This window comes from Lactuca serriola, chromosome 8 (genome assembly GCF_051521515.1).
Source record: "Lactuca serriola cultivar US96UC23 chromosome 8, Lser_US96UC23_V15, whole genome shotgun sequence".
Lineage (NCBI taxonomy): Eukaryota > Viridiplantae > Streptophyta > Magnoliopsida > Asterales > Asteraceae > Lactuca > Lactuca serriola.
Window position 1 is genome coordinate 24525532 of NC_136415.1, and position 27208 is coordinate 24552739.

A 27208-nucleotide genomic window follows, 5' to 3' on the forward strand; every position below is an offset into this window, starting at 1 on the left:
AACATTTATTAATAAATGTTGAAAGGCTTCTTTTAATAAGACTAATTAAGGGTGGTTTCGCTTTGATTCAACAATTCAATTCTTGATATAAGAACGAAAGTGAACAAAGTACTTGTGAGACCGGTGTAGTCTGTTGAACAAGTAGGTTGGAGTTGATTTTTAAGTGACTTGGATAAGTATAAAATCTCAGATAAAAATTATAACTGGATCCCATGGGAAGAAATGTTATGGTGTGTAACAATTTCATTCGAATCGAAAAAAAAATTGAGATTTCATGAAGGTACATTCGTCAATTCATTGGTGAAAACTTGATCAAATTAATTTGTCACCGTCAATTCTTTAGTGTTGAATTTTGGGTTTCACTCAGCTCGTAGTGGCACGAAACTAAGATCATAAACACAGATGTTGTGTAACCATAAACCTCAGTGGTAGTTTCTGAGAGTCTCAAGGGTTACAGTGATGAAACGAATGTTATGGAGAAGTGTAATGGGGATGGTGAAAGAAGACATAGTACCTCTGCTGCGAAAGAAAGGACCAAGCAGGAGACTCTTAACTCATGTGAGAAGAGTGTGAGGTAGCTCACGATTAGAATAAATAAGTTAGCCTTATTGGGAAGACAAGGTTTGTGTATACCAAGTCGTGAAGGCAATTATTCAAAATCTTATGAGGCTTGGGACACATACAGCAGCATGCTTCTAGGGACACTTAAGTAATTCAGCAAATATATCCCCATAAGTAAACGAACATACAAAAAAAATAAAAACATATTTTTGGAGTGTTTGAAATTTATATATAAAAAAATAAAAAAATAAAATTAAAAAATAGAAAAGATAAAAACATATTTCGGTTGGTTTCGGTTCTTGAAAATTTTGAAAAACCGAACTCGAACCTTCGGTTGGTTTCGGTTCAGGAAAATTTTGAAAAACCGAACCCGAACCTTCGGTTGGTTTCGGTTCAGGAAAATTTTGAAAAACCGAACCCGAACCTTCGGTTGGTTTCGGTTCTTGAAAATTTTGAAAAACCGAACCCGAACCTTCTTGAAGTTCCGGTCTTTGAAAATTTTTAAGAAACCAAGAAGTTTAGAGATAATAAAAAAAACTTGTTACGTAAAGAAAAATAAATTTTGCACAAGAAATATACAACACAGAAAAACTACCTTTGAAGTAATGAGCGAGTCAGATGGTTGAACCGAACCCGAACGTTCGGTTGGTTTCGCTTCTTACGGTTGAGATTGAGTGGTAGTGTGAGGAACTGATTCTGATTCCATCATACTGAGCCCTTGCAATATTTTATTGAATGATGCTTCAGGAAGAGCTTTGGTAAAGACATCAGCCAGTTGATCAGTGGTTCTTACGAAGTGAACTTCGACATTTCCATCTTCCACATGATCTTTGATGAAGTGATACCTTAGTGCTATGTGTTTGGTTTTAGAGTGTTGCACTGGGTTATGACAGATCCTAATTGCACTTTCAGAGTCACAATATAGTGGGATCTTCTTCATATTGAGTCCATAGTCTCGAAGTTGACTCTGGATCCAAATCACTTGTGATGTGCAGGATGCAGCGGCAATGTATTCCGCTTCAGCAGTAGACAGCGACACACATGTTTGTTTCTTGGATTGCCAGCTAACCAACTTCCCATCAAGAAATTGACAGCCACCAGTTGTGCTTTTGCGGTCGAGTCCACATCCTCCAAGGTCAGCATCAGAATAGGCTTGAACGAAAAAGTCTGAATTGGATGGATACCATAGACCTAAGGAGGCGGTTCGCTTGAGATAGCGTAGGATGTTCTTCACTGCCAGCATGTGAGGTTCGCGTGGGTTAGCCTGAAATCGAGCACAGTAACACACAGAAAACATGATATCAGGCCTGCTAGTAGTTAGATACATCAATGAGCCTATCATTTGACAATAGAGTGTGATGTCAATAGCCGGTTTATCTAGTGAAGGGGTCAGCTTGGTGCCGAATGCCATTGGGACTTTGACTTTTGAGTCTCCCATCATTCCAAACTTCGCTAGGAGAGTCTTAGTGTAAGCTTCCTGATTGATAAAGATGCCTTCGGGTCCCTGTCTTATGTTTAAACCAAGGAAAAAGTTAATAGGACCCATTGAGCTCATTTCAAACTTAGTCTCCATCAACTTTCTGAATTCAGCTGTTAAGCTGGGATTCGTGGAGCCAAAGATGATGTCATCGACATAAATTTAAACTATCATAAGGTGGTTACCTTCCTTTTTACGAAAGAAGGTTGGGTCAACCGAACCTTGTTTGAATTTGGACATCTTCAAAAATTTTGTAAGCGTTTCATACCAGGCTCTCGGAGCTTGTTTGAGGCCGTACACAGCTTTATCCAGAATGTAGCAATGATTTGGATACTTTTCGTTCACGAACCCAGGAGGTTGCTCCACATACACAGTTTCTTCAAGTTCTCCATTGAGAAATGCACACTTGACGTCCATTTGGAAAACCTCAAAGTTTTTATGAGCAGCATAGGCCAAAAATATTCTAACCGATTCTAGCCTAGCTACTGGAGCGAACGTTTCTTCGTAATCTATCCCTTCCTCCTGACAGTATCCCTTGACAACCAGACGAGCCTTGTTCCTTATGACACTACCTTCCTTGTCCATTTTGTTTCTAAAGACCCATTTAAGACCAACAACCGAAGCATCTGGAGGAGTTGGAATGAGGCGCCAGACTTTGTTCCTTTCAAACTCATTCAGTTCGTCTTGCATCGCTTGAACCCAATCAGAGTGATCGAGGGCAGTGTTCACTGTCTTCGGTTCAACTTTTGATACGAATGAGTTAAACATACAAAACTCAACTTTTGAGAATAAGGATGTCTGTTTTGCCTTCAGTTGAGATCGGGTCAGAACCTTTTCAGATACATTACCAACTACTTGGGAGATAAGATGATCTCTGGTCCATTTTGTGAGAGGAGGGTAATTCGGATCGAAGGTTGGATCTAGTTCAGCATTGATCATCTCTTCGGGCTCAGATTGGCTATCATCATCATTCGTCATATCATCATGCTCCCCCTCAATTGATGAGTCTTGAGAAACATGAGTTTCAGGGGTGTCTTGTGGTGCTGGAGTTTCAGGCATTGAAGCACCTTCGTTTGGAGGGGCACCTTCGGTTGGAGAAGTACCTTCGGGTGGTGTTGTAGAACTTTGCTCCCCCTCGATATGAGAACTTGGCTCCCCCTCGACTGAAGCATTGTTGGTTGGAGAGTCATCAGTGGGCGATTCTCCTTCATGCATTCTTCTTGCAGTATCTTCGACAATCTTATTCATATGATCTATCTTGTTGTCAGCTGCACCTGCTTCGGAGAGAGAAGCTTTTTCCGGTTCGTCAAAGAGATCCAGAAAGTTCTCGTACATATTGGCGATCGAGACTGTGACTTGACCAGTTTGAGGAAAGATTTCCCTGGCAGTGTCATCTATGGCCTGTAGCTTCTTGACAAAGCTATCGTCGAAGGTCACATAGTATGGCTCTGATACCATTTGTAACATCCCCCTTTGGCACGTATCACAATATTGTCCGCTTTGGGCCACTCGGCACGAGGACTTCCCAGGGGGTCACCCATCCTGGTACTACTCCCGCCCGAGCACGCTTAACTGCAGAGTTCTTATGGGATCTGCTGCCCTCACGGCTTTAAAACGCGTTGTGATAGGGAAGGTATCGACACCCCTTATAAGGAATGCTTAGTTCTCCTTCCTAGCCGATGTGGGATCAGATCTAACCCACTTTCACCCCCCATTATAGGGTTCGACGTCCCCGTCGAACACATCGACCCGTGCCCTGGCTCTGATACCAATTGATGGGATTAAAACAACTTTTAATCTAAGAAGATCGATTAGATCTTGAACAAGTATATGAATATAAAACAGTTAACAACGCAATAATAAGAACAAACAGCTTGAATCAAACGTGTCGAATGATTAAATAAAATCCTTAGAAGAGCTCGATTAAGAACATCAACTGTAAAGGATTAGAAGATTACAAGCAAGCAATATCGTAAACTCTGGAATGCTAAAACTGAAATCTTGAATCTTAACCTAATATGCATGCAAGCGATAACTTATATACAATACATAAAAGGCTCTCGGTTGGACAGGCCCAAACCGGAGAATAAAAGGCTAATCTAACGAGCCCAAAAGACGCAACATCAAAACTCTTTTCAGCCCAACAATTTCATTGTAATGTAACCATGTAAAACTATTACTATTAATGCAATGTTTTGTTGTACTTTGATTACTATATGCATGTGTTGTGATACTTGACATGACGTCATCCACCCCAGAACGTTTCCGCCGTTACGGTTTTGGGGTGTGACAGTTTTCGATCCCTATTATCTCTAAATTGACTAGCCCGAATCTACGGGCATTACAATAGAAACCCTCCAAGGTCTTATTCACATAACCACATAAATCATATCAACTACACGAGTCATGCATATAAACATATATGGAATCCATGGAAACCCTCCAAGGTCTTACATCGGGTGTCACTGGAACCCCCATGTGGTCTTAGCCCATTGCCATGGGAACCCCCACATGGTCTTAACCAGGAAAACCATAAGAACCCCCACATGGTCTTGGATCACTGCCATGGGAACCCCCACATGGTCTTAGCGTGGCATGTCATGGGAACCCCCCCATGGTCTTATATCCCATTGCCTCGGGACCCCCCCCCCCCTGAGGTCTTCCATGCAAGCAACATATAATCAACTAGCACACTATATATCACATAAATATCTAACATACCACATATCATATAATAGCTAGCATATCGCATAACACATGTAACTAATTGCCATGGGAACCCCCACATGGTCTTAGTCTACTGCCTCGGGAACCCCCCAAGGTCTTCCATGCAAATGTCATACTAACATAACACATAATCAGCTAACATATCACATATCATAAAATGGGTCGGCCTTGGTGCCTTAGACCTATTGGTATGGTGAGGAGACTCACCTCGCACTGCTGAAGTCCTGCGGATGAACTTCCAGCTGCTCGTTGACAGATTCCCCAACTGCCAACATCAAACAAGACCCAATTAATAATTGGGTTCTAATGCATAACCACAACTCCATACTTGGGGTAAAAGACTACTTTACCCTAACTTAGCTTTATTCAGTCCAAGGCTAATTCCAAAGGCCCAAAAGTCAAACCATGGGCCAAAGCCCAATATATGGCCCAATTTTCCAAATTGGGCCCAAACCTCTACATGGACATATTTTAAGGCCCAACCAATTATTCTAGTCCAAACAATTGGCATTTTGATGGCCCAATAGCTAATAATCCTCAAGGCCTACTTATTGCCCAATTTTCCAAATTGGGCCAAAGCCTCTCTAATGGATATTATCCTGAAGCCTAATAGTTCCCTTAGTCCATAAATATGTTACCAATTGGCCCACAAAGGCCCACAACAACTTATTCCAATAAATGGCCCAACAAGCATCCAAACCTAATTAGGGGTTTTCACATAAAATGACGATTAGGGTTAAGTGTTCATACTTAACCCATTAAGGACTTAATCCATTAATTCTAAACATACAGTGAAATCGGGCTTGAGTCATAACCCCACTCCAATGCTCCAAAATGTGAGTCCTGATAAGTCCAAACCAATAATCCCAAAATTAGGGTTTTCTAAACCCTAATTAGGGTTTTCAACCCAATAATAGCCCAATAGGCTCAAAAATAAGTCCTTAGATCAATTAGGGCTTCATTAGGCCCACTAGGGTCTCATAAGGCCCGTTAGGGTTTCATAAGGCGGGCACCACCCACTACCACCTCGGGTAATAGTGGTCAACGGCGGCTCAAGACGGCGGCCACCACCTCTCGGTGGTGGTTACAAGCACTGTTTTGAAAACCGGACCGGACCGGTCGGTTCAACCGGGAACCGGTTAGGAATCCGGTTTAATTAGCCTAAAAAACCGGCTGTTTTGAGAACCGGGAAAAACCGCCGGTTTAGTCAAAAACCAGTCAAAACCGGAGTTAAAATTTTAAATTGCTAAAAATCTTCAGCCATCTCATGTAGAAACGCCAACTTAAGTCACTATGGGCCACATATGTTTGGCAGTGAGCCCATTTCCAATCTTACAGTGCAAGCCGTTTAAATAATAAAAGTGCACATCCATATTTTCTTCACTTGGTCGATGTGGGATTAGAATGCTTTTCATTATTCCTCAAATATTTATTACTTCTACTCTTATACAACTTTTCTTTCTCTTTTCAAATATTGAGTGAAACATTCTTTTAGACGAAACTAAAATGCAATATCACCGTTTAACATCAACTCTATTTAATGTGGGCAAAATCTTATATATATATGTATATATATATATATATATATATATACACACACACAGACACACACGGTTTTACCGGTTTTTAAGACCGGTTCGACCGGTCGGACCATTTGAACCATCGACCCAATAAGACGGCCGGTTCGATGTCCGGTCCGGTTTTCAAAAAATTGGTTACAAGTCTCTTTTTGTTATTTTCGCATCAGTTACAATATTACAAAGCAAAACCCGAATAACACACACTAATACAAACACACACAAACACAACCACCCTAGTGGTGGCCGACGGTGACACATGATGGCAGCCACCACCTCATGGTGGTGGTGGTTATGATCTTGAGCCAAAGCAACACCAAAAGCACTCCAAACATCAATCCAAACGCATCCGAGAGCTCACAGCCACCCGAGATGGTGGCTAACAGTGGCGGAATTGCGGCAAAAGGTGGTGGTCGTGAGTTTTCTTCAGTTTCCTGACCAAGAAAAGTTTTATACAGTATTAACTCATGAAATATGCTCAAACACATACACAACCACCATCCCCATGGTGGGTGGTGGCAGCAAAGAAGTGGCAGAAGACGGCAACGGGGTAACAGCCACCACCTCATGGTGGTGGTCGTGGGTTTTCTGGTCGATAGCGTACATTCCACACCACCACTTTTGAAAACAACCCCCACATTCGAACATGTACTCGCTCAACCACCTACAAGACGACAGAAATGCCACCGTAGCTTAAAGGATCGGTGGTTCAGGTCGGCAGCGACAGTAGGGACGTACACCACGTTCAACCCACAAAATGAACGAAGAAAAGGGAGAGTGGGCGGCGGGTGATCTTACCGAGAGCCTTCTGGTCGTTCGCGACTCTAGTATCGGCGACCACAACTTCCTTCGTTGGTATTGTGTCTCTTCCGACTTCTCACTACATCTCCGACAGTAAGGCTATTGCGGTGGTGCACCACAACGAGGTTGCAGGTGGAAAGAGGGTGGTGATGGGAGGTGACGGGTTTAAAGTCCCATGTTGATTTAAATTTTCTACATTTTGCCAAGTTCAATCCCTCCCCACGACATTTGTTTTCAATTTAACTCCAAAAGTTACCCTTTAGCCCTCCCTTCCATAGTTCTTTTCATAAACAATCATAATAATTACCAAACAACCCTCAACACGTCAATATCTTTTCTATTTAAGCCCCAATCTTACCAAACAACCCCTGACTTCTGAAAATCTTCACGAAATAAATCCCAAAAATACACTTTAGCCTACGAATAATCCAATTTATAACATTGTAACTCCCTAAAACTAACAATCCACTAAATAATATCGATTTAGGGCGACTATTCGTTCATCAATTTTTTATCTATTTATTTATTATGTAACATCCGGAATTTTAGGTATTATATTTATTCATTTTATTTCGAGTTTTGTGGAAGGACTCGGCGAGTTGGTGCGTTGACTCGCCGAGTAGAGACGCAATTTCTCACCAGGATTAATGACCGGACTCGACGAGTCGCATTGGTGGACTCGGCGAGTCCGCGCTGTTTAGTGAAACCCTAATTTCTCGGGTTTGGGACCTATTTAAAGGGCCTTATGGCCGTCATTTGTGCTCACCAGCCCCCAGAGTGAAACCCTAGTGAGCTTGAGCGTTTGGAGTGAGAGAAGGAGCCATTGTCGACCTTGGTGGTGTTGTCTAGCAAGGGAAAGGAAGCTATAGCCAAGAAGAAGCAAGAGGGTTAACTTCCTGAAGATATGAGGTCCAGAACATCACGTTTGAGGTACTGTTTTCGAACCATTTTCTGTTGAGGTGATGTTCATGTTGATTTAGGGCTTATTGAGCTCTTTTGTGACTAGATCTAGTGCTCCCATGGTCCCTTAAGAGAGTTAGGTTATGGATCTGGACCCATGGAGGTCCAGAGTGCCTCTTTGTCCAAGCTTTATATGAGTCTATGGAGGTTTTGGTTTGGGATCATTGTGTTTGAGGTTAAAACACCATTTATGAGTCAATAGGTGTGATATGAGCGCCAAAACATAAACTTTACGTGATAAATAAGCTTGGAAAGACTGGATCTATGAGTTAGTGGAACAGATCTGACCTCAGAAGGTCGTTTGGGGTTGTGCATGGAATGCACTCGTCGAGTCCATTGGCAGACTCGACGAGCTGGAGCGAGTTGTTCCGTGTTTTCGAACCAGGGGTTGAGTAACCGAGTTGGGTGAGTGACTCGGTGAGTCGGGAGGGGATTCAGAGGAATCGGGTCCCTGTAGGGACTCGGCGAGTCCACGCCAGACTCGGCGAGTTGGGTTGACCGTTGACCGTTGACCAGAGTTGACCGATGTTGACTTGATAGAGTTAGTCAACCCTAGTTGGGAAAATGTTAATTAGAGATGTATTTGTGTTATAGGAGGACTATAGCTCGGGAGATCGAGCACTAGTGATTTCAGGGATTTACGGGTTACCGAGATACGCGAGGTGAGTCTTCTCACTTTACTTTACCTTGAGTAGGTAATTAGAGTTATGTGATACAGTGTTGTATGCTATATATGTGTTATGTGTTGCACTGCATTATTCTATGTGATTTATGCTGTGCATGCTACAGAGTTAGAACCGGAAGGTTCACAGAGATAGAGCCTGAGGGTTCATAGAGTTGGGTGCACGGACCCAAAGAGTTATAGCCTCGAGTGGCTAATATGTGTTATATATATATATATGGTATTTTGGGGAACTCACTAAGCTTTGTGCTTACAGTGTTTGGTGTTATTTGTTTCAGGTACTAGTGAGGATCGCGGGAAGGCGCCGACCTGATCAGTACACACACAGGATTTTTATGTTATGAGATCTTGGGAATTGTTATATGCTATGAATTTGAGTTTCAAACAATGATGTTTTTATGAATAATAAATGAATTATGTTTTTATAAAATGCGAAAAATTGTTTTGAAATTTACGGTGTTACATATTAAATAAACAGAATGTTACAGGCCATATACCAGAGTAAACTGACAACGCTTGATCATTCTAGACGATCTTGTAAATTACATTTCTAGTACGGACCTATAACCCGTAGACATAGATGAAATATGATACCATATTCATCAAATACTATGATGGATTGAATTGCCTTAATGACTTACACCTGCCAAGGAACCCCCTAGCTGTGTAGTCAATCTATTGCTGTAAACGATTCATCAGGTGAGTTAATTCATCCTGATAATTGTGGATTAGGATTTGTGAGAATCGGTTAGGATGGGTATGTCTGGATGTAACAGTTGGTTTTGCAGGTACTTACAAGATTCTTCGTTTTAAACTCAATTTCGGTTGATCTTTATATGCACGCTAAGGTATTGACAAGCCCCACAACTCATTCAAATTACTTTTGACTTAGAGGATACCGAACTTAATTTATTAATGAATACAAAAAGTCTAGAATATCAATTTTCCCATTTTGGATCCAAAGCACAATTTAAGGGCTTAAGTCATTTAACTAACATTATCAACATCTAATAATGTCTAAAATTTATTCCCTTGAAGCCCCAAGACTTTTACCTAATCAAATTACGGTTTGTTATCTCGAAATTAGAAACATTTCTGAAACTGGATGTTACACCTACTTATTATGTTATTCAAGGGAAAGAAAACTCAGTAGAGCTACCATTAACCAAAACTGAATCTCTAGCAGAGGAGAGACAAATGTAATCTAGGCACACCATTTGATACCAAAGACGACTGCGCCCATTACATGGTCAAGTACTCCCAACTTAACGAATCAAAGCCAACCTTGAAGATTAGGAGTCTGTGATAACCACTTATACTCGGAACTTGCGTAAGGTGTAACCTAACAGTGTTTATGTGAACTTAAAACAATTACATGTAAGTTTCATTTAAGTCAATGACACCATCGACCATTTTAACTCCCTCGTCAAGTGTTCCACTCGCCCCACATGCTTATTGAATTATTTCCATTAAATTGAGAAACTTTTGTATATATATTTAGACATCGTAATCACGAGTATTTGCATATTATAAAATGCTAACTTTATATGTTCATTGACTTCTAAATGCAATAATGAGTTCCCTAATTTTTGAAAATTGCTTTTGTACATAATAAAAATCACAAATCATTTGTAAGCGGTCATATCAACAAGACTTCGTTGTCTAACCTTAATAAATATCACTTCACTAACTATTGACAGAGGTGTCACAACTTTTAATGTTGAAGAATGTGATAACAAAAGTGCAAAATTTTTAAAACATGATATGGCTAAAAAAAACAATTAGACATTATAAAATGGTAACTAGTATCTGGTGTTATCAACATCCAAAATAACATAATACACAAATATAAAATAATAACTTTTCAAGGTGGCCAAGACGACTAGTGATAAATCTAACACAAAAAACACGGGAAAAAGGAAAGCCAAACCTTCATGTACGAAACGTTCATAAATTGGTCGTCGTATTTCGAACATGTTCTTCGCATTCACAACAAAAAATATAACACTTTTCGACTTAAAATTATAACAGAAAAACACTTGAAACAAACACACTTTATTGAGTCTATGTTTTTCTTCTAAATAAACTTCAAATCTCGAGTTTGAATTTTTTTAGAATTTTCGGATATGACTTTCACAGGAGATGATGAGCTCCATTTATATGCGATGGGCACACAAAAAAGTCCAAAGTAACCTATTCTAGACTTGTTAGTTAGTTTTTAAATATATAAAAATAAAAGTTATTTTTTAAAAACTATATAGAAAAATAGTTAGTTTAATCAGATAAGCCTTAGAAAATTAATATAACAATTCTTAATAAAATCGAGAAACTTCAACTCAAATGTTCTAGTAGCCTGAAAAAGGCATGGCACCAACTTTGGAACAATGTTGAAGACAAAAAAAATGTACCCTCAGCCTCATGGTAAGATTAGGTGGTCCATCATCCACCAAATCATTTATCCATGTGAAAAGTAAAAAGCCACTACAGGACAAAAATACACTATAAAATTAAAATTAAAATAAATATATATTAAACCCCCATCTTCACAAAAACCTCTCTCAATCCTGTGGCTTTCATTTCTTTAAGCCGTACTCGTCAGTTGGGTCTTCGTCTCTCTCTCTCTCTCTCTCTCTCTCTCTCGCGATTTCCATTACCATTTTCTTTGCTCTGATTCTTCTTCTCGATCATTCGCTCACTCAATCGCTGTAAGTTTTACAGTTACTTCTTCTTAAACTGTACGAGTTTCTAAACCCTAATTACCTGCATTATAATGTGATACATTTCGTCATGATTTATGTGTAATTCTGTGTATTGCGTACACGCGATGTTTTAATTCCGGATTTCTTGTTCTTTTGGTATGTTTATGCGTTTAAAGTGCGAGACGGTGTTATCTACGTGAAATGCATTACGATTTTGTGGTTTTTGTGTGTAATGAGAGGGTTTATTTCGTCGTAAGTCGTAATAATGGAAGTTAGGGTTTCGTAGTGAATGTATGTGTGCGAGGCTAATCAGAAGGAGAATAACGTTGATTTTTTGTTGGTTCTTGGATGTTGATGTGTTTTCTCAGAGGAATCATGAACAGCGAAGAAGAGAAAAGGTGTCCTTTGTGTGCAGAAGAGATGGATTGGACTGATCAACAATTGAATCCCTGCAAATGTGGTTACAAGGTTTTGGATTTTCACTCATGAAACAGTTTCTTTGCTTCTTTAACTTTGTTTATTTGGTGTTGACTTGTTTGATTATTTGTTTTAACCCTCTTGTACTACCAATGCAGGTGTGTGTCTGGTGTTGGCATCACATAATGGATATGGCAGAGAAAGATGCAACAGAGGGACGCTGTCCTGCATGTAGAACACCTTATGATAAAGATAGAATTGTAGGGTTGGAATCAAATTTTCAAAGGTACTGTACATTTGAAGTCTGTTAACTTTCATTGCTACATTTGATATGATCATATGAAGACTTGTAATAACTGGTTCTTGCACATAGGGTGGCTACCAATAGTTCAAACCGAAAGCAAAAACTAACAAAGGCAAAACCAAAACCGAATGAAGTAAGGAAAGATCTTAGCAATGTTCGAGTAATTCAGCGAAAAATGGCTTATATCATTGGACTCCCTCTTGATCTTGCTGATGAAAATGTAAGCACCTTTCAGTCTTTTTCTTAATAAATTGTATAAATCATTGTTAATAAGCTACTTTTTCTGGCGTAGTTATTGCAACGAAAAGATTATTTTGGGCAATACGGAAAAGTCACAAAAGTTTCCCTTTCTCGGACAGCTGGCGGGACTCTCCAGCAGTTCACTAACGACACTTGCAGTGTGTACGTCTATAAGTTTGCATATTGAGTTGCTCTTATGCTTGATTTTAGTCCCAAAAATCATGATTTTCTCCCTTATATGTTCTTAGATATATTACATACTCAAAAGAAGAGGAAGCAGTAACATGTATTCAGTCTGTTCATGGTTATGTCTGGGATGGTAGGCTTTTAAGGTAAGGAAATGACCTTCTTGCCCTTTTATTACTTTCTTTTACATTCTTGATGACCATTTTGAATCCAAATTCTCCAGGGCATCATTTGGTACTGCAAAGTATTGTCATGCATGGTTAAGGAACATGGTATGTAATATGTTTCATTATTTCAATTCGATTTCATTGATGAATTTTTACAATCTTACAATTTTTTTTTTTTTTGATGTTTAGCCTTGCAACAATCCTGGATGTTTATACCTGCATACTATTGGTGCTGAAGAGGATAGTTTTGGTAAAGATGAAGTAGCTGCAGTTCATACTAGGAATAGAGTACAAGAAATAGTTGGTGGGACCCATTATACACATAGGCGATCTGGAAGTATGTTACCACCACCTGTCATTGACCAATCATATAACCACACTGACCCAAAAGTAGTTTCACCCGAGCCAATCAAATCATCCAAAAACATGGCAACTTTTGTGGATATTGTTGGAAGGGGGTCGAGTAATACAAGTTCTAATAAGGATGTGAATTCTGTTGAAGAAGAAGAGGAAGAGGAAGAGGAAGAAGAAGATAAATCAGATAGTTATGTGGATGAAGAAGATAATGATAATCATAATATAGTGTCTATAGAGGCCCCATTATATAAGAATGATGGATATAATGAGAATGAGATGAAATTTGAGAGTTTGGCCAAGTCAGATAGGATTTACAGAGAGTCTAATTCATTTTCAAATGAAGAGATTGTGGAGCATTTGAGAAGGGTTGAGGTGAATAATGATGAAAATTCTGCTGATGTGGAGAGTAGTATAATATCGGATATTTTGTCGATTGATTTGGATGGATGTGATAATTCAGTAGCTGGATTGTTTGAAGCAAGAGATGGAAGGCAACATAGTGATCAATCCAGATTCTCTTTTGCAAACCAACATATTGACATTGGTATGTATGTATGTACAGTTTTGTGCTTTTCTTTATACTACTATATACTAAATACGCCTATATATTTTTTTTCTTCAAATAATAGGATCTAGGGCACAGAAGTTGACACCACCGGGATTCTCCATGCCCAGTAAACCACCTCCTGGTTTCTCGTGCATAAGAACTGATCAGGCTCAGACTGTTGCTGCTAGCTCAGGTAAGCTAAACTGTCTCTTTCCTTGCATCTAGCTACTGTTTGGTATGCAGTGTAATCTAAAGGGGAATAGAATGATAAAAAAAATCCTTTTTGTTTGCCACAAAGGAATGGAATGTGATTCCTTCTCTTTGGCTGATTTTCTTTCATGTTTCTTTCTTAGTAGCTGATGGAATGATATATATTATAATTATAACTTACTTTTCTTCATACAACCTACAATAACATCATTGTTTTTATAAAGTTTCAAAATTTTAATTAAAGTTTTTTTCCCCCCAAAATAACTAAAAGTAATCTTTCTATTATGTTTATGTTTTACATTTCATTATATCTATTATTTTTTTGTAAACAATTTTTGAAGGTGATAATTTTTTTTGTACCATTTGAAATTCATATAGATATTAGACATAGTATATAGTTACAACAATTTGAAATATGTTTATATTCAATTTATTTGGTGATAGTTATATATTTTCTTCATTTGTCAATATTATTCAAATTATACATGACAAATAATCAGTCATTCCATTCCTTCAAGACAACCAAACTAAGATGACAATTGGATATAATGATATGTTCCATTACATTGTTCGTTTGATTCCATCGTATCAAGGCAAACAGACATCTTATTTTTGAATCTTTCTGTATATTTACTTATTTATTTATTTATTTATTTTATTTTCAGGGAATTATTTCAGGGGTATGCCAAACAGTCACTATCGCACACCATCATTTGGGAATCTAAGCAACAGCAGCAGCAGTGATGATGTTATTGATATGATGATGGTTGGTGGAGGGAAACCGTTGACAAATTCCTCCTATTCGTTTGATGACTGGCATTTCAATTTCATGACACAACAACAGCAACAATCTGCACCTACTACCACCACCACCACCACCACCACCACCAATACCATACAGCCACACCAGATAATTCCTCAGTTTCCTCCTTCACATGATGATTTTTATGGTGGTCTTACTTCTGGGCTAATGAATCTTGATCTACATCACCCATCTTTATACAACAACACCCAATGCCAATCCCAATCCCAACAACAACAATACTCACTTTCACAGCTGAAATTTGGAAATGCTTATCAGTTTCAAGATGCTCAACTTCAACAACAACCACCACAACAACATGATCCTAGAAATGACGTAGAAAGGTTGGGGTTTGAGAGCAGATTTTTGCCAAATTATGGTGAGTATATGTTCCAAATGCCAAATTCGGGAGATGTATACAACACCCGCACCCACACCCGGGTATTTGGAATGTAAAGAATCTTTCACCTTCTCAGACAAAACTTCTTTTAGTTTTATCAAATGAAAATGAGCACAGACAGACAGGTTTAACTCTCAGTTCAGTGTTTTTACAAGAGTTGTCAATAGCTTTAGCTTGCTTGTGGATAGATTTCATGAATATTACTACAACTAACTTTGTTTCACCAATGCTTTCTTCCTCATCATGATTGCAGTTTTATTTTAGGTTAAAATCTCACATGAAAAATTAGGTTAATATTGTTGGCAAAAGTATCTGTTTCTGAATGCCCAAAGAAAATGGATGTTGGCCCTACTTATTTTGAACATCATTGAAATATGGTGTATATACGTACATGTTCATATACCACTAACACAATATGCATCATTACAAAAAAGCTCGAGTATGCTTTTTTATACACACAAGCAGAAGCAGAAGCAGAAGCAGAAATGAATTCTGTGACATTAGATGTTTTGCCACATGAATAGCGGTCAGTCAAGCAAAGCAGTCAACATGACTTGCTTTTATCAACCAATCTGGTTACTGAAAGTATATCGAAGAAGAAGTGCCCCTGGCCATGTTAGTTGGCTGTTGGATACTACCCCCATTTGAGAAAACAGTAGTAGTAGTAGAAGAGAATCCTGATGATGCTGCAATAGAAGAAGAAACCGGAATTGGAAATGTCACACCCATGCCATAATTGCCACCCAACATTTGCATTTGCCATGCTGAGAGCCCTTGAATATTATTCGCAGATGCCATTCCTATCGCTTTTTCCTGAGTAGAAAAATTTAGTCGGTTGGTGGGTGACATCAGATAAAATTACTTAGGGAACAAGAACAACCCATAAAATAATTAATTACCTCATTGTTTGGTGTAAAACCATAATACATGTTACTAGGCCATAATAACGGAGCTTGAGCTTGTGTCTGTGCCTGTAAATTTGCCCTTGGACTATCTTTAGTGGGAGAAATCCCGAGGTTGAGATCAAGATTGTGACCACTAGCTGCAATACAATGGAATTTTAATTTTCCAAGTTATCGTTTTATGTTTTTATGAAGAGAATGGAATAGTTAATAAGTTATACTTAATAAGCAAGCAATAAGCAATACCTTCTTCATCCATGGCTTCCAAGCTTATATCCGCTCCATAGATGCTTGGCTCAAAGTTGGTGACAGCTTCCTTGCCGTTACATTTAATGGCAGCTTTGTCATAAGCCCTGAATTCAGACAACATAAATTGCAAATGTTGTTGAATGATGCCTTCGTTCATATGGGTGGGTTAACATGTTAATTGTCAATTATAAAATTACAACAACCTTGCAGCTTCTACTTCGTTGTCGAATAATCCAAGGTAAACATACCTGCAAACCAAGGATTGTAATCTTGTAGATAAACAAAAAGGTGTCCTAATTGCTTTCATTTACTCACTATGACGTTGTATTTTAACAACTTAATCCAAAAAGTATACTACACCTACATCAAGTCATCAAGTATGTATGGATTTCTCTTTTTATATCTAATGGTGTGACTTACTTTTTTCCAAGAAGCTGACCCATGCGAGCCTCCCATCTCCCACATTTATGGAGGGTTACTCCTCGGTATTTTGAACTTCCTCGTGAGAATCCTGTGCTCTGTCTACGGAGTATATGAATAAATTCTTCTTTTGACAAATTCTTTACCTGTTGTGTTGCATTCATTTGGAGACGTTAACCTTAAGAAACTAAAAACTTGGGTCTAATCTTAATGAGACAAAAAGTATATAAACATATTCTCACCACCTGTGCCATATCTTCCTCATATTCGTTTATATGAAAGTTGATATCCGCATCAATTCCCCTGAACTTGATGGCAGCTCGATCATAGGCTCTGAATTATAATATCATTGATTTATTTAAGTTAGAGTCACATCCAATTAAATCAAACTACAATAATATTTGTAAAAGGGAACTCTGTCTCTAACCTAGCTGCAGCCAGGGCAGTGTCAAATCCGCCTAAATAAACTTGTTTCCCACAATCCCTGAGCACAGAAAATAGAAAATAAAACCAGTTATTGTTGCAAGAGGGGACAACAACAATGACGAAATTCAAAACATTGACAATTTAGATTTATAGCAAACCCCAGAGAACTTATTGATCCAAATTCTATTTCCATACGGAAATAATTGGGAACGGAGCGTATATTCCATACGGAAACAATTTTATGTGCTTCAGCTTCAAGCAATTGTACGGTGTAAATGAATGATGCATATGTAGTAATTAAATACTACAAGTTCATGTGAATGTGTGATGTACCATATCAGAACGAGAGTGCAATGCATCATACATACCAGATATGTGATTCCCATCGACCAGTCCGACGATAGAACGTCACACCACGATACTGTGAACTTCGAGACCTTGGTCCTCGCCGGCTTTTCTTTGCCTGCTGCGGCGGTGGCGGGTGAACTTGCAGGTTTTGTGGCGCCACCGCAGGTTCCGGAACCTTAAGATTCAACCAGTGCGATCCAAGCAAAGACGTCGCCAACGGCGACGATGTTATTGACTGAGAACCTAACTCCTCGTCCTCCAACTCCAGATCACTGTCAACCGGAAAAAACTGCCTCGTAATCAAACCACCAGATATTCCATTAGAAACCTCTTTTACTTTCCCAATTCGATCGACGATACCGATATGATAACGGAGCTTCTCGATATTACTAGCAGTATACGATACCGAGCCTTCGTCATCAGCATTGGTGACGGGAGGATCGTCGTCGGCGTTCAAAACGTCGGATGAAACTGAAGTACCGGAATATTGAATCTCCGATTGACGATCTTCCGAAACATTCTTCGCAGTCTCAAATTCAATCCGATCGCGAATAAAACCAGAATCATCAACAGACACTACTACATCAACATTAAGATCCAACATCTTCAGTATATCTATCAATATACGTATAGATTGCAAACCCGAACTATATTTATAGCTCGATTATACAATCAAACCTATCACTTGATTTTCAGCATTTCTAATTCATGAGAGCTAGTTTCGATCGAATCAAAAGCCACACACACAGTAAAAAATGGAACTGTGTGTGAGAGAGAGACAGTTGAGATCTGAGACACACCAGATATTTCGGAGGCAGAGGAAATCCAACAAACTTTTATACACACAGCGACCACATTTCAGTGTGTGTAACGAGAAGAGAGGAGAAAATGAGAAGTCAATGAGAGGCTGTTGGTTTTAGGAGGAAACCAATGATGGTGATATTAGAAAAGATAGATAACGCGTCGTCGTTTCAATTCCTATTTATAAAAATAAATATAAATAAGCTTTTTTTTTTCTTCGTAAAAAAACTTAATATTTTAAAACAATTTACAAAATAATTCCAACTTATTTTATTTTACAAAAATCCTAGAAACACGGCTAAATATTTTATTCTGGCTTATTTTTCTCAAAGTTACCCTCACAATAATAAGTAACCCTCTTGTCCCCAATCCCCATTGCTCATTTTGTCTAACCATTGTCGGCCATCAGTTTTTGACATGCGATCTGAACCTAATACGAGTTTTGATCAACACCACCACCACCATCGGTTGATCTTTATGCCAATTTGCACAACCACCAAACACTGCACACCAGACTACCGATTTCGTAAACCATCGCCGCCAATTTGGGAAGATAGAAGACGGAGGATGGAGGTCCCGATGAGGCTTCCAACTAAAAGGGAAACACCTATGATGTCTATTTCCTGATGGGGTTTCTGACTAAAAAGCCGATGCCGATTTGTTGGTGCTCCAGCGAAGAGAGGCGACTCCTACAATCACCTTAGCAGGTTACATGTTGAAAGGTAAAAATGATTGAACTGAAAATGTTAGCCGGTTTTTAAGATTTTTTCCTAAAAAAATAATAATTTGGGATAAAAAGATAAATTTAGCCAACATTTTAGAAATTTATGAAAATTTTCCGTATAAATAAAGCTCAATTTGTATTTTTTTTTGTATCTGTAGTTGTTCTGAATTTATAGCAAGTCCAATCCGAAAAAATAAAATAAAAATAAAATCACAATATATATATTTGAACTTTTTAATAAAATAAAGTTTAGTAATTTATAAATTAAGTGAAATATTATATAAAGAGATAAAGACTCTATAAAAAGGAAAATTACAAAAATGTCAACCGAGTTTGTGAAAAATATGTAATTTGGTTTCAGCCGACATTTCTTTTAGCTACCGTTTTTTTTTTTTTTTTTTTTTTTTTTTTTTTTTTTTTTAAACAAACTTTGTGGATTGTTGGCATGGTTTTAAATGGTCAATTTTAGCATTTTAAGTCAATTTCATGATTCTTTTGCTTCAAATTGATTTAATAATCGATGTATGATTTTCATGAAATATACAAACTTTTTGTCGTGTATGTCATGTATGACAATTTAATTTTTTTTGTTCAGGTGATATTTCTTAAAAATCATATTGATTATCTGTAAGATATTAAATTGTTATAATTTAACATAAAAGTGCTTGAATGTTTAACTTGCTTTGTTAAATGTAGTAAAATTGCTAGTACATTATTGTTAAATTATGTGCTTATTAATGATGTGTTGACTATTCGCTAATTGTATTTGAGCAATTTTGAACGGCACATTCAAGTTCATAAAGAAACCAGACGAATTCTCATGCGTTGCGCAGCGAAGATTAAAAATATATTGTTAAAATATTGAAAAATATATGTTTAAAATGGTTATGTTATTGCCATTAACTTTGAGCTAATATTAACTTTGAGCTAATAAAGATCTAAAGCAACAAGATGATTTTGATTCTTGTTTTTAACAATTTTGGGAATGGAAAGGAAACACCCTTTTGGTCCTCTTCGAAAAACACCTTCCTTTTTTGAACCCATTTTTAAAGATATAAACTATAAAATCGAAATCAGAAAATTAAATTTTAGAGTTCGAAGAATTTTAAAAAAACTAAAAAAGAAAGAAGCAAAATCATTTTTCTTTATAAAACAAAAAATAAAGAACTTTTAAAAGGAAATAAAATTACAAATGTTTATACCGAGAGAAATAATATATATATATATATATATATATATATATATATATATATATATAGTCTCTATTATTTTGAACAATAATATTTATTGACATCAACCCACATTCCTCATTAATAGAATTAAATATAATTATCTATTTAGTATTATTTTAACAATTATTATTATTGATTAATTATATTTTTACTTATGCGATCATTTTTTAATTTCAATAATGATGTTCATTTAAAATACAATTTTTTATAGCTAAATGTAATTTATAATTTGATGTTATTATCATTTAAAATTGTTATTCATTAATTTTAAACCACTTATTATTAATAATAAGTTAAATAAGACTTCTAAGAAATACTTAATATTATTATTAAAATGTAAAACATACACTAAATAATAAAGTGATAAAATAGACAATTTGCATTTCAAAAGAGACTTGCATGGATAATATGACATATCTATGTAATTTAATTTTATTATTTATAATTATTGCTTATTAATTTTAAAACCGCTTGTTATTATTAATAAGTGAAAGAAACTTTTAAAAACACTTATTATTATAATTAAAATGTTAAAAACATACTAAAATATAAAGTGATAAGATACACAAATTGCATTTTAAAAAAGGCTTACATGGATAATATGAATCATAATTTTTAATAAATTATTGTTTTGAAGCAACATGAACATACAAGCATGTATATAATAGTTATATATATATATATATATATATATATATATATATATATATATATATATCACCTTCCATACCATATGATCGATAACATAAATCTAATATAATTTACATTAAAATTTCAACCACAACATATAATGATATTCTTAAAATAATACTTAAGTCAAGAAAATACAAAAAAAATTAGTATATAATAAAACTTACAAATTAAAAACTTCAAGATAATAACATGACTCAAAAAATTGTTCAAAACGCTCAAACCAACAGAAAAAACTTTAAACTTGTTTTCTTTGTGAATTTTGTATGTGATTTGTATTTATGTGTCTAATAAAAAAGATTGACATTTTTATAGTAGAGTATCAATTAATTGTTTATTAAATATATTATATAAGTTATAAAACCTTTGAATTGTTAATCATTATTAAGAGACTTTTGAGTGTTATTCATTAAAATAAGAGGTTTCAAATGCATGAGGTGTTTGCAAATTTTTATGGGGGTTTCAAATGCATGAGGTTCAAGGAAAAATGCTAGCTTTATAAGTATGTATGATATTGGGAAGTTCTACTGGGGGATATCGCGGCGGTGGTGAAGTACTTTGAACTACACGGAAAAATCGATCCTTTTTGTAATTCATCCTTTATATCTCTGTTACCTAAAATCAAAGACCCACAACAGTTAAAGGATTACCGCCCGATAAGCTTGATTGGGTGTATATACAAGATCATCGCAAAGATTCTAGCGGTGAGACTAAAACTCTTTATGGGACAATGCATTGATGAGGTACAAACAACATATGAGGCGGGGCGAAATATCCTTGATGGTCCACTTTTAGTGAATGAAATATGTGCTTGGTCGAAAAAGGTTAAGAAAAAATTCTACTTTTAAAAGTAGATTTTGTAACAGCCCGGAATTCAGGTATAACCATTTAGCCCTTCATCTTTTCATATATGTCATGTTGGCCCTTTTGTGTTGGGGCGAGTATGCTGGGCGTACAAAGAGTACACTGCACGTACTCGCGCGCTTAAATTGAACGCGTTGTCACCCGGGTACGCTGGGCGTACCTAAGGTTACGTTGGGCGTAACCGGTCCAGACCAAAACCCTAATATGGCTTGGTGGCTATAAAAGGAATGAGATGGCCTTGTCCATCAGCCACCATCCTTTAGAAAGAAACCCTAAGAGAGCTTTTCCTTCGTTTTTAGCTGGAGTGTGAGTATTCTAAGCCTCAAGGTGTCATTTCAAGGTAGCAAAAGAGAAGAGAAGTCCATTATGGAGGCTAGAAGCTAGTAGACAAGTGTAGATCCGAGGATAACAAAGGTTGGAGCTTCTTCCTGAGGTAAAAAGTTCAGATCTTGCCTTGTAGTTCTTATGGTATGCTTCATGGACCAATTTCTAGGGTTTTGGTCCCAAAGATGGAGACTTTATGAGTAAGTAGTCTCCATTGGCTTAGATCTACCATATTCCTGGTCCATTTGAGTTGTATGTTTATAAAAATGTGATCTTGGACGTATATATTTAGCCATGCATGAGATCTAGATCTTTGGAGGTGAAAAGAAAGGTATTAGAGGGTGTAGGAGCCTTTACAGCCATGCCAAGGCTTAAAGGTTCCGACTTTATGGGTTAGGAGACCTAAAGAGAGCTAGATCTGGAAGTTAAAGGAGTGTCTTAACCATTTAAGACAAAGAAATATGGTATGGATGAATCTGGGATTTATGCTGGGCGTAACTCCCAGTACGCGCAGCGTAAGGGGTTGCGACCCCCGATTGTGGTTCATCGATGTACGCTCCGCGTACAGAAGCTGGTACGCCCCGCATACTGTGGTCTGTTGACTTTGTTGACTTTTAGGGTTTTGGTCAACATGTGGACTTTGAGTCAAGGAGGGGCGAAATGGTCTTTTACCCCTCTGTGAGAAAGTGAAAAAGGTGTAGCCTAGTCTTGGAAGCCTATATTAATTAGAATGATATTTCGTTATGATTAGGCGGGGTTGGGTCTTCGTTTCAAGATTCGGAGATAGCGAGCATGTGAGATTCTAGACTTCCTGCGAGGTGAGTCTTCTCACTATACTGTACCTGGAAAGGTACCTATGTGTGACCGGAAGGTCGGGTATGTTATGAGTTGTATGCATTGTATGTGATTAAGTTAGTTGTTTATATGTGTTATGTATGCTATGCTTGATGTGGGCCGGAAGGCATTATGTTATGGGCCGGAAGGCATTTATGTTATGGGCCGGAAGGCATTGTGATGTGGACCGGAAGGTCGACGCGGGTAAGACCGAAAGGTTTACCGGGTTGGGACGGAAGTCCCCTGAGACACATGGACCGGAAGGTCATGGCCTGGAAAGGTGTATGTGTGTAAGTAGTATTTTGGGGAACTCACTAAGCATTTATGCTTATAGTTGTTGTGTTATGTGTTTTAGGTACTAGCGAGGACCGTGTGAAGGTGCCGGCGTGATCTGTACACACTGATGGAGGATTTATGATCTTAGGATTTATATGATTGTATTATGATATGATACATTGGATCTTTATGACTTGTTTTGGATGAAAACGTGTTTTTAAGAAATGAAAAATTACGTTGTTACAGATTTTGATAAAGCTTTTGATTCCGTAAATTGGGAGTTTCTAAATAACAATCTAATTCAAATGGGTTTTGGCAAGAAATGGAGGGGATGGATCAAAGGCTGTTTAACATCCTCAAAAGCATCGGTTTTGATCAATGGAACTCCTACAAATGAGTTCATAACTTCTAAGGGAGTCCGCCAAGGGGATCCTTTGTCCCCATTTCTTTTTATCATAGCAATGGAAGGCTTAAGTGTTGCAATGAAAGAAGCATGCGTGCATGGAATTTTTCAAGGGTTGCAATTACCGAATGGAGGCCCAACCATCTCACACTTGCTATATGCCGATGATGCTTTATTCATCGGATAATGGACCGAGCACAATATCAAGAATCTCGCAAGTGTTTTAAGATGTTTTCATGCATCTTCGGGTCTAAAAGTCAATTTCTATAAATCTAGAGTCTTTGTAGTGGGAGAAAATTCGGATGAAGTTGCTCGTTGGGCATCACCTCTTGGATGTGAACCATCAATTCTTCCATTTAACTATCTCGGGGTACCAGTGGGTGCCAACATGCGTCTTAAGAAACATTGGCAACCGGTGATTGAAAGATTTCAAAATAAACTTACCCATTGGAAATCGAAGACTTTATATTTTGGCGGGAGATTAACACTCATAAAGTTAGTCCTTGGGAACCTTCCTACATACTTCATGTCTTTTTTTTTGCACCTACAGGTATCATTGACAAATTAGAAAAGTTAAGGCATCGGTTCTTGTGGGGTGGTTCAGAAGGTCAGTCCAAGATTCATTGGGTATCTTGGAATATAATCATTGCTAACAAGACAACAGGGGGCCTAGGAGTTGGATCGATAAAGGCTTTCAATACTGCTTTGATCATTAAATGGTGGTGGAGGTTCAGATCGGAACCTGAGTCGACTTGGGCAAAAGCAATTTCAAGTATGCATAATCTGGCGGGCAAACCGGGCCATGTCTTTTCTTTAAAAACTCTGACCGGGGTTTGGAATAATATCGCGTGCTCATAAAAGGATTTGGATAAATGCGGAATTACTCTTGGGATGGTGCTTAAAAATCAATCAATGAATGGGGGAGTGGATTGGAGATGTCCTCTCACAACCACAGGAGACTATCAGGTCAATGCTTTGAGGAAAAAATTGGATAATTGCATTCCCGTTAATATTGGAAGATTTGAATGGGTGAAAGAGGTCCCGATTAAAGTAAATACTTTTATATGGCGTGCAAAACAGGGTCGGATTCCAAGTACAGAAGCCCTAGCGACAAGAGGAGTCAATGTGAATTCTACAACCTGTTGTCAATGCGGTGATGAGGAGGAATCACCGGACCATGTGCTGGTTCAATGCTCGCATGCTTAAACGATATGGAACTGGATTTTAAAATGGTGTAATGTCCAACAGACAAACTTTTCCTCAATTCATGGTGTTCTTGATTTTGCTTCAAATTGGGGTAATTGGCCAAAAAAAGAAGGAGGTTGCTAGGCATCTGTTATGCAGTTGTTTGGAACATTTGGAAATCACGGAATGAACGGGTGTTTAACAAAAAAAGGATGCATCCATCTAAAGTGGAAGATCTTATTATTTCTACAATGTACTCTTGGGAGAAATACAGGGGCAAAACTGAAGCAATTAGATGGTCTGAATGGTGTTTAAACCCTTTTATTAGGTTGTAGTTCATCTTGTTTCCATTACATCTGTTTCAATTTTCATTGTATGTTTTTCCTAGCATCTTGTTGGGGGAGTTCCTCTTTATTAATATATATATATATATATATATATATATATATATATATATATATATATATATATATATATATATATATATATATATATATATATATATATCGTTTGCTGGTTCAAAAAAAATATATTATTAAAACAAACAAAAAGCTTGCAAAAAAACCAATCACAAATTCATAGGGTATTGAAGCTCAACATTCCAATCTCTTGATTCCTAACAAAATACCAATTAAATGAATACAATTTAACGGTATCAACAACAAGGGTGGACGCAAGATTTTACAGTAGGGGTTGCACAGTAGTAGAAAAAATAAATATTTCGAAAATTTTCTATTACGGCCGGAAAAATTAGGGGTTGCCGGTGCCACCATGGATCCCCTCTAGATCTGCCCTTGATCAACAAGAGTGTCTTTTTGATACTTTTTAGTGCAAAAGACCATCACATTTCTATAATCCCTTAAGACCCTTAACGTAGTTATAACAATAGATATAATCTTCTCTTTCTGTCTCCCTTGTATCAAGAAAGCATTCATCAATTATACACCTTATGTAACGAACCAAAAGAAGACATATATAAATCTTCCCACCCCCAGTATGACTCTAAAGTCGTTTCACCGACTCAAATTACTAAAATCAATGTACAAAATACTAAAAGAGATAAAAATACTTTTAATTGTATTCTTCCAGAAGTTTAAGAACTTTGTAAGTAAAGTAACTATTTTTTTAATTCTCCTACAACTAATATAAATTAAAACTACATAATCAAACAATTAAACTGAAACAATCTAAATAACAACCAAGACCATAAAACCACCTAAACTTTTTGTTTATCAGTCACAAAACTTAAAATATATAAACTTTATAAGTATTTAAAGAAGTAATTGACTTTGACAATGAGAATAATTTGTAATAAAACATTCAAAGATGAATAGACCGAGAGATTTGGAGTATTGTTTGCAAATGTTGCATCAGTTCAAGGTTTATGCACAAATTTGTGAGAATCTAAACTTAAAAAATAGTTAAAAAGATTAATAAACTTAGAGATTTTGAGTTGTTACTTGGTTCTTGATTCATCGCCTCACTGATTTATGAAGTATCACGATTGCAAAAGTGGATATCGACATGCCGCTAAGTATTCTCTTACGTTTTTGTTTTTGACTCCAAGTAATTATCTTTTGTTTTGCCGCTTGATTATGATAACAAATCAAACAAAAAAATCTCTACAATAAATAATTAAGGTATGAAAAAGATGGGGTCCTAAAACTTTAGAGGCCCTGAATCATTGTCCAAGCTGACTCCTCATTAGCAAGGTCGTGCTACTCATTAGCTCTGTAAAATTGTGTTTAGCTAAAGCTTTTTAAATGATTTAAGACTTGAATTGCATGATCATTTTTCGGATCTTAAAGTGTTTTGTTCTATAATTTTACACATGCTTCCATTTAGTAGTTGAATTGCATTTCGAAATTGATACTTTGGTTGTCATAATAGAGCATTAGACTCCTTTGTGAAACCTATTTTGATACATTTCTATGTGGTCGAATTTTTCCTTTGTACGACTATGTTGATATAGTTTAGGGTTAGGTTCTCATTTGCTTAATTATGATTATTTAAACCAATTTTTGCTTATTAAATGGATATAAATTATGTGTTGTTTAATCGTAAGTAATTGTTTGAGATCCCCTGATGAGTTTATTTTTGAAAATTAGGTTGTGGCGAGTAAAACCATGTGTGAACACCGCCCCATAATGTAACATCTAGTTTCAAGATGTTTCTATTTTGGGATTGTGGGCCGTAATTCGATCATGTAAAGGCATTGGTATTCAAGGAAATAAATTTTAGATCCTATTGGATGTTGATAGTCATGATTATGAAATCCAAGCCCTTGATTCGTGTTCTGGAACCAAAAGGATGAAATGGGGAAAGTGATGTTTCAAACATCTTTCATGAATTAAGGAATTTAGTTCGACATGATTTAAGTAAAAAGTAAGTGGATAGAATTGTGGAGCTTGTCAAT

The 27208-nt window shown here is 37.0% G+C and overlaps 4 protein-coding genes across 7 annotated transcripts; 3 read left to right on the forward strand and 1 right to left on the reverse strand.

Moving 5' to 3' along the window:
• The first annotated feature begins 11334 nt into the window (after positions 1-11334).
• Positions 11335-15341, forward strand: LOC145069936 (uncharacterized). The gene is made up of 10 exons (XM_079016873.1): positions 11335-11490; positions 11853-11952; positions 12060-12187; positions 12275-12425; positions 12498-12607; positions 12694-12777; positions 12855-12903; positions 12988-13699; positions 13785-13895; positions 14578-15341. Exons 2-10 carry the CDS (start codon positions 11860-11862, stop codon positions 15168-15170), a joined length of 2031 nt encoding a protein of 676 aa, XP_078872999.1. The 5' UTR covers positions 11335-11490; positions 11853-11859; the 3' UTR covers positions 15171-15341.
• Positions 15342-15427: 86 nt separating this feature from the next.
• Positions 15428-18387, reverse strand: LOC145069937 (AP2-like ethylene-responsive transcription factor TOE3). 4 transcript variants are annotated; one of them, XM_079016874.1, is made up of 8 exons: positions 17480-18386; positions 17113-17169; positions 16928-17018; positions 16686-16831; positions 16469-16513; positions 16263-16369; positions 16014-16156; positions 15428-15927 (listed from the first exon to the last, which is right to left on the reverse strand). In XM_079016874.1, exons 1-8 carry the CDS (start codon positions 18061-18063, stop codon positions 15691-15693), a joined length of 1410 nt encoding a protein of 469 aa, XP_078873000.1. In that variant the 5' UTR covers positions 18064-18386; the 3' UTR covers positions 15428-15690. The 4 variants fall into 4 exon arrangements, with proteins under 4 accessions (XP_078873000.1, XP_078873001.1, XP_078873002.1 ...); XM_079016875.1 differs by having other exon boundaries at positions 16931-17018; positions 17480-18385; XM_079016876.1 differs by lacking the exon at positions 16469-16513 and having other exon boundaries at positions 17480-18387.
• Positions 18388-23428: 5041 nt separating this feature from the next.
• LOC145066724 (putative mitochondrial protein AtMg01250) lies at positions 23429-23794 on the forward strand. The gene has a single exon (XM_079014003.1). It carries the CDS (start codon positions 23429-23431, stop codon positions 23792-23794), a length of 366 nt encoding a protein of 121 aa, XP_078870129.1.
• A 725-nt stretch (positions 23795-24519) lies between these two features.
• Positions 24520-24936, forward strand: LOC145066725 (uncharacterized). The gene is made up of 2 exons (XM_079014004.1): positions 24520-24792; positions 24856-24936. The coding sequence occupies exons 1-2, from the start codon at positions 24520-24522 to the stop codon at positions 24934-24936; spliced, it is 354 nt and encodes a 117-aa protein (XP_078870130.1).
• The last annotated feature ends 2272 nt before the right edge of the window (positions 24937-27208 follow it).

Coding starts and splice junctions, on each gene's coding strand:
- LOC145066725 (XM_079014004.1), top strand. CDS start 24,520: ATGAATGGGGGAGTGGATTGGAGATGTCCTCTCACAACCACAGGAGAC. Junction 24,793..24,855: donor AATCACCGGACCATGTGCTG/GTTCAATGCTCG, acceptor AATGTCCAACAG/ACAAACTTTTCCTCAATTCA.
- LOC145066724 (XM_079014003.1), top strand. CDS start 23,429: ATGAAAAATTACGTTGTTACAGATTTTGATAAAGCTTTTGATTCCGTA.
- LOC145069936 (XM_079016873.1), top strand. CDS start 11,860: ATGAACAGCGAAGAAGAGAAAAGGTGTCCTTTGTGTGCAGAAGAGATG. Junction 11,953..12,059: donor CCTGCAAATGTGGTTACAAG/GTTTTGGATTTT, acceptor CTACCAATGCAG/GTGTGTGTCTGGTGTTGGCA. Junction 12,426..12,497: donor TTGATCTTGCTGATGAAAAT/GTAAGCACCTTT, acceptor TTTCTGGCGTAG/TTATTGCAACGAAAAGATTA.
- LOC145069937 (XM_079016874.1), bottom strand. CDS start 18,063: ATGTTGGATCTTAATGTTGATGTAGTAGTGTCTGTTGATGATTCTGGT. Junction 16,370..16,468: donor AACGAAGTAGAAGCTGCAAG/GTTGTTGTAATT, acceptor GTCTGAATTCAG/GGCTTATGACAAAGCTGCCA. Junction 15,928..16,013: donor GTTTTACACCAAACAATGAG/GTAATTAATTAT, acceptor TTTTCTACTCAG/GAAAAAGCGATAGGAATGGC.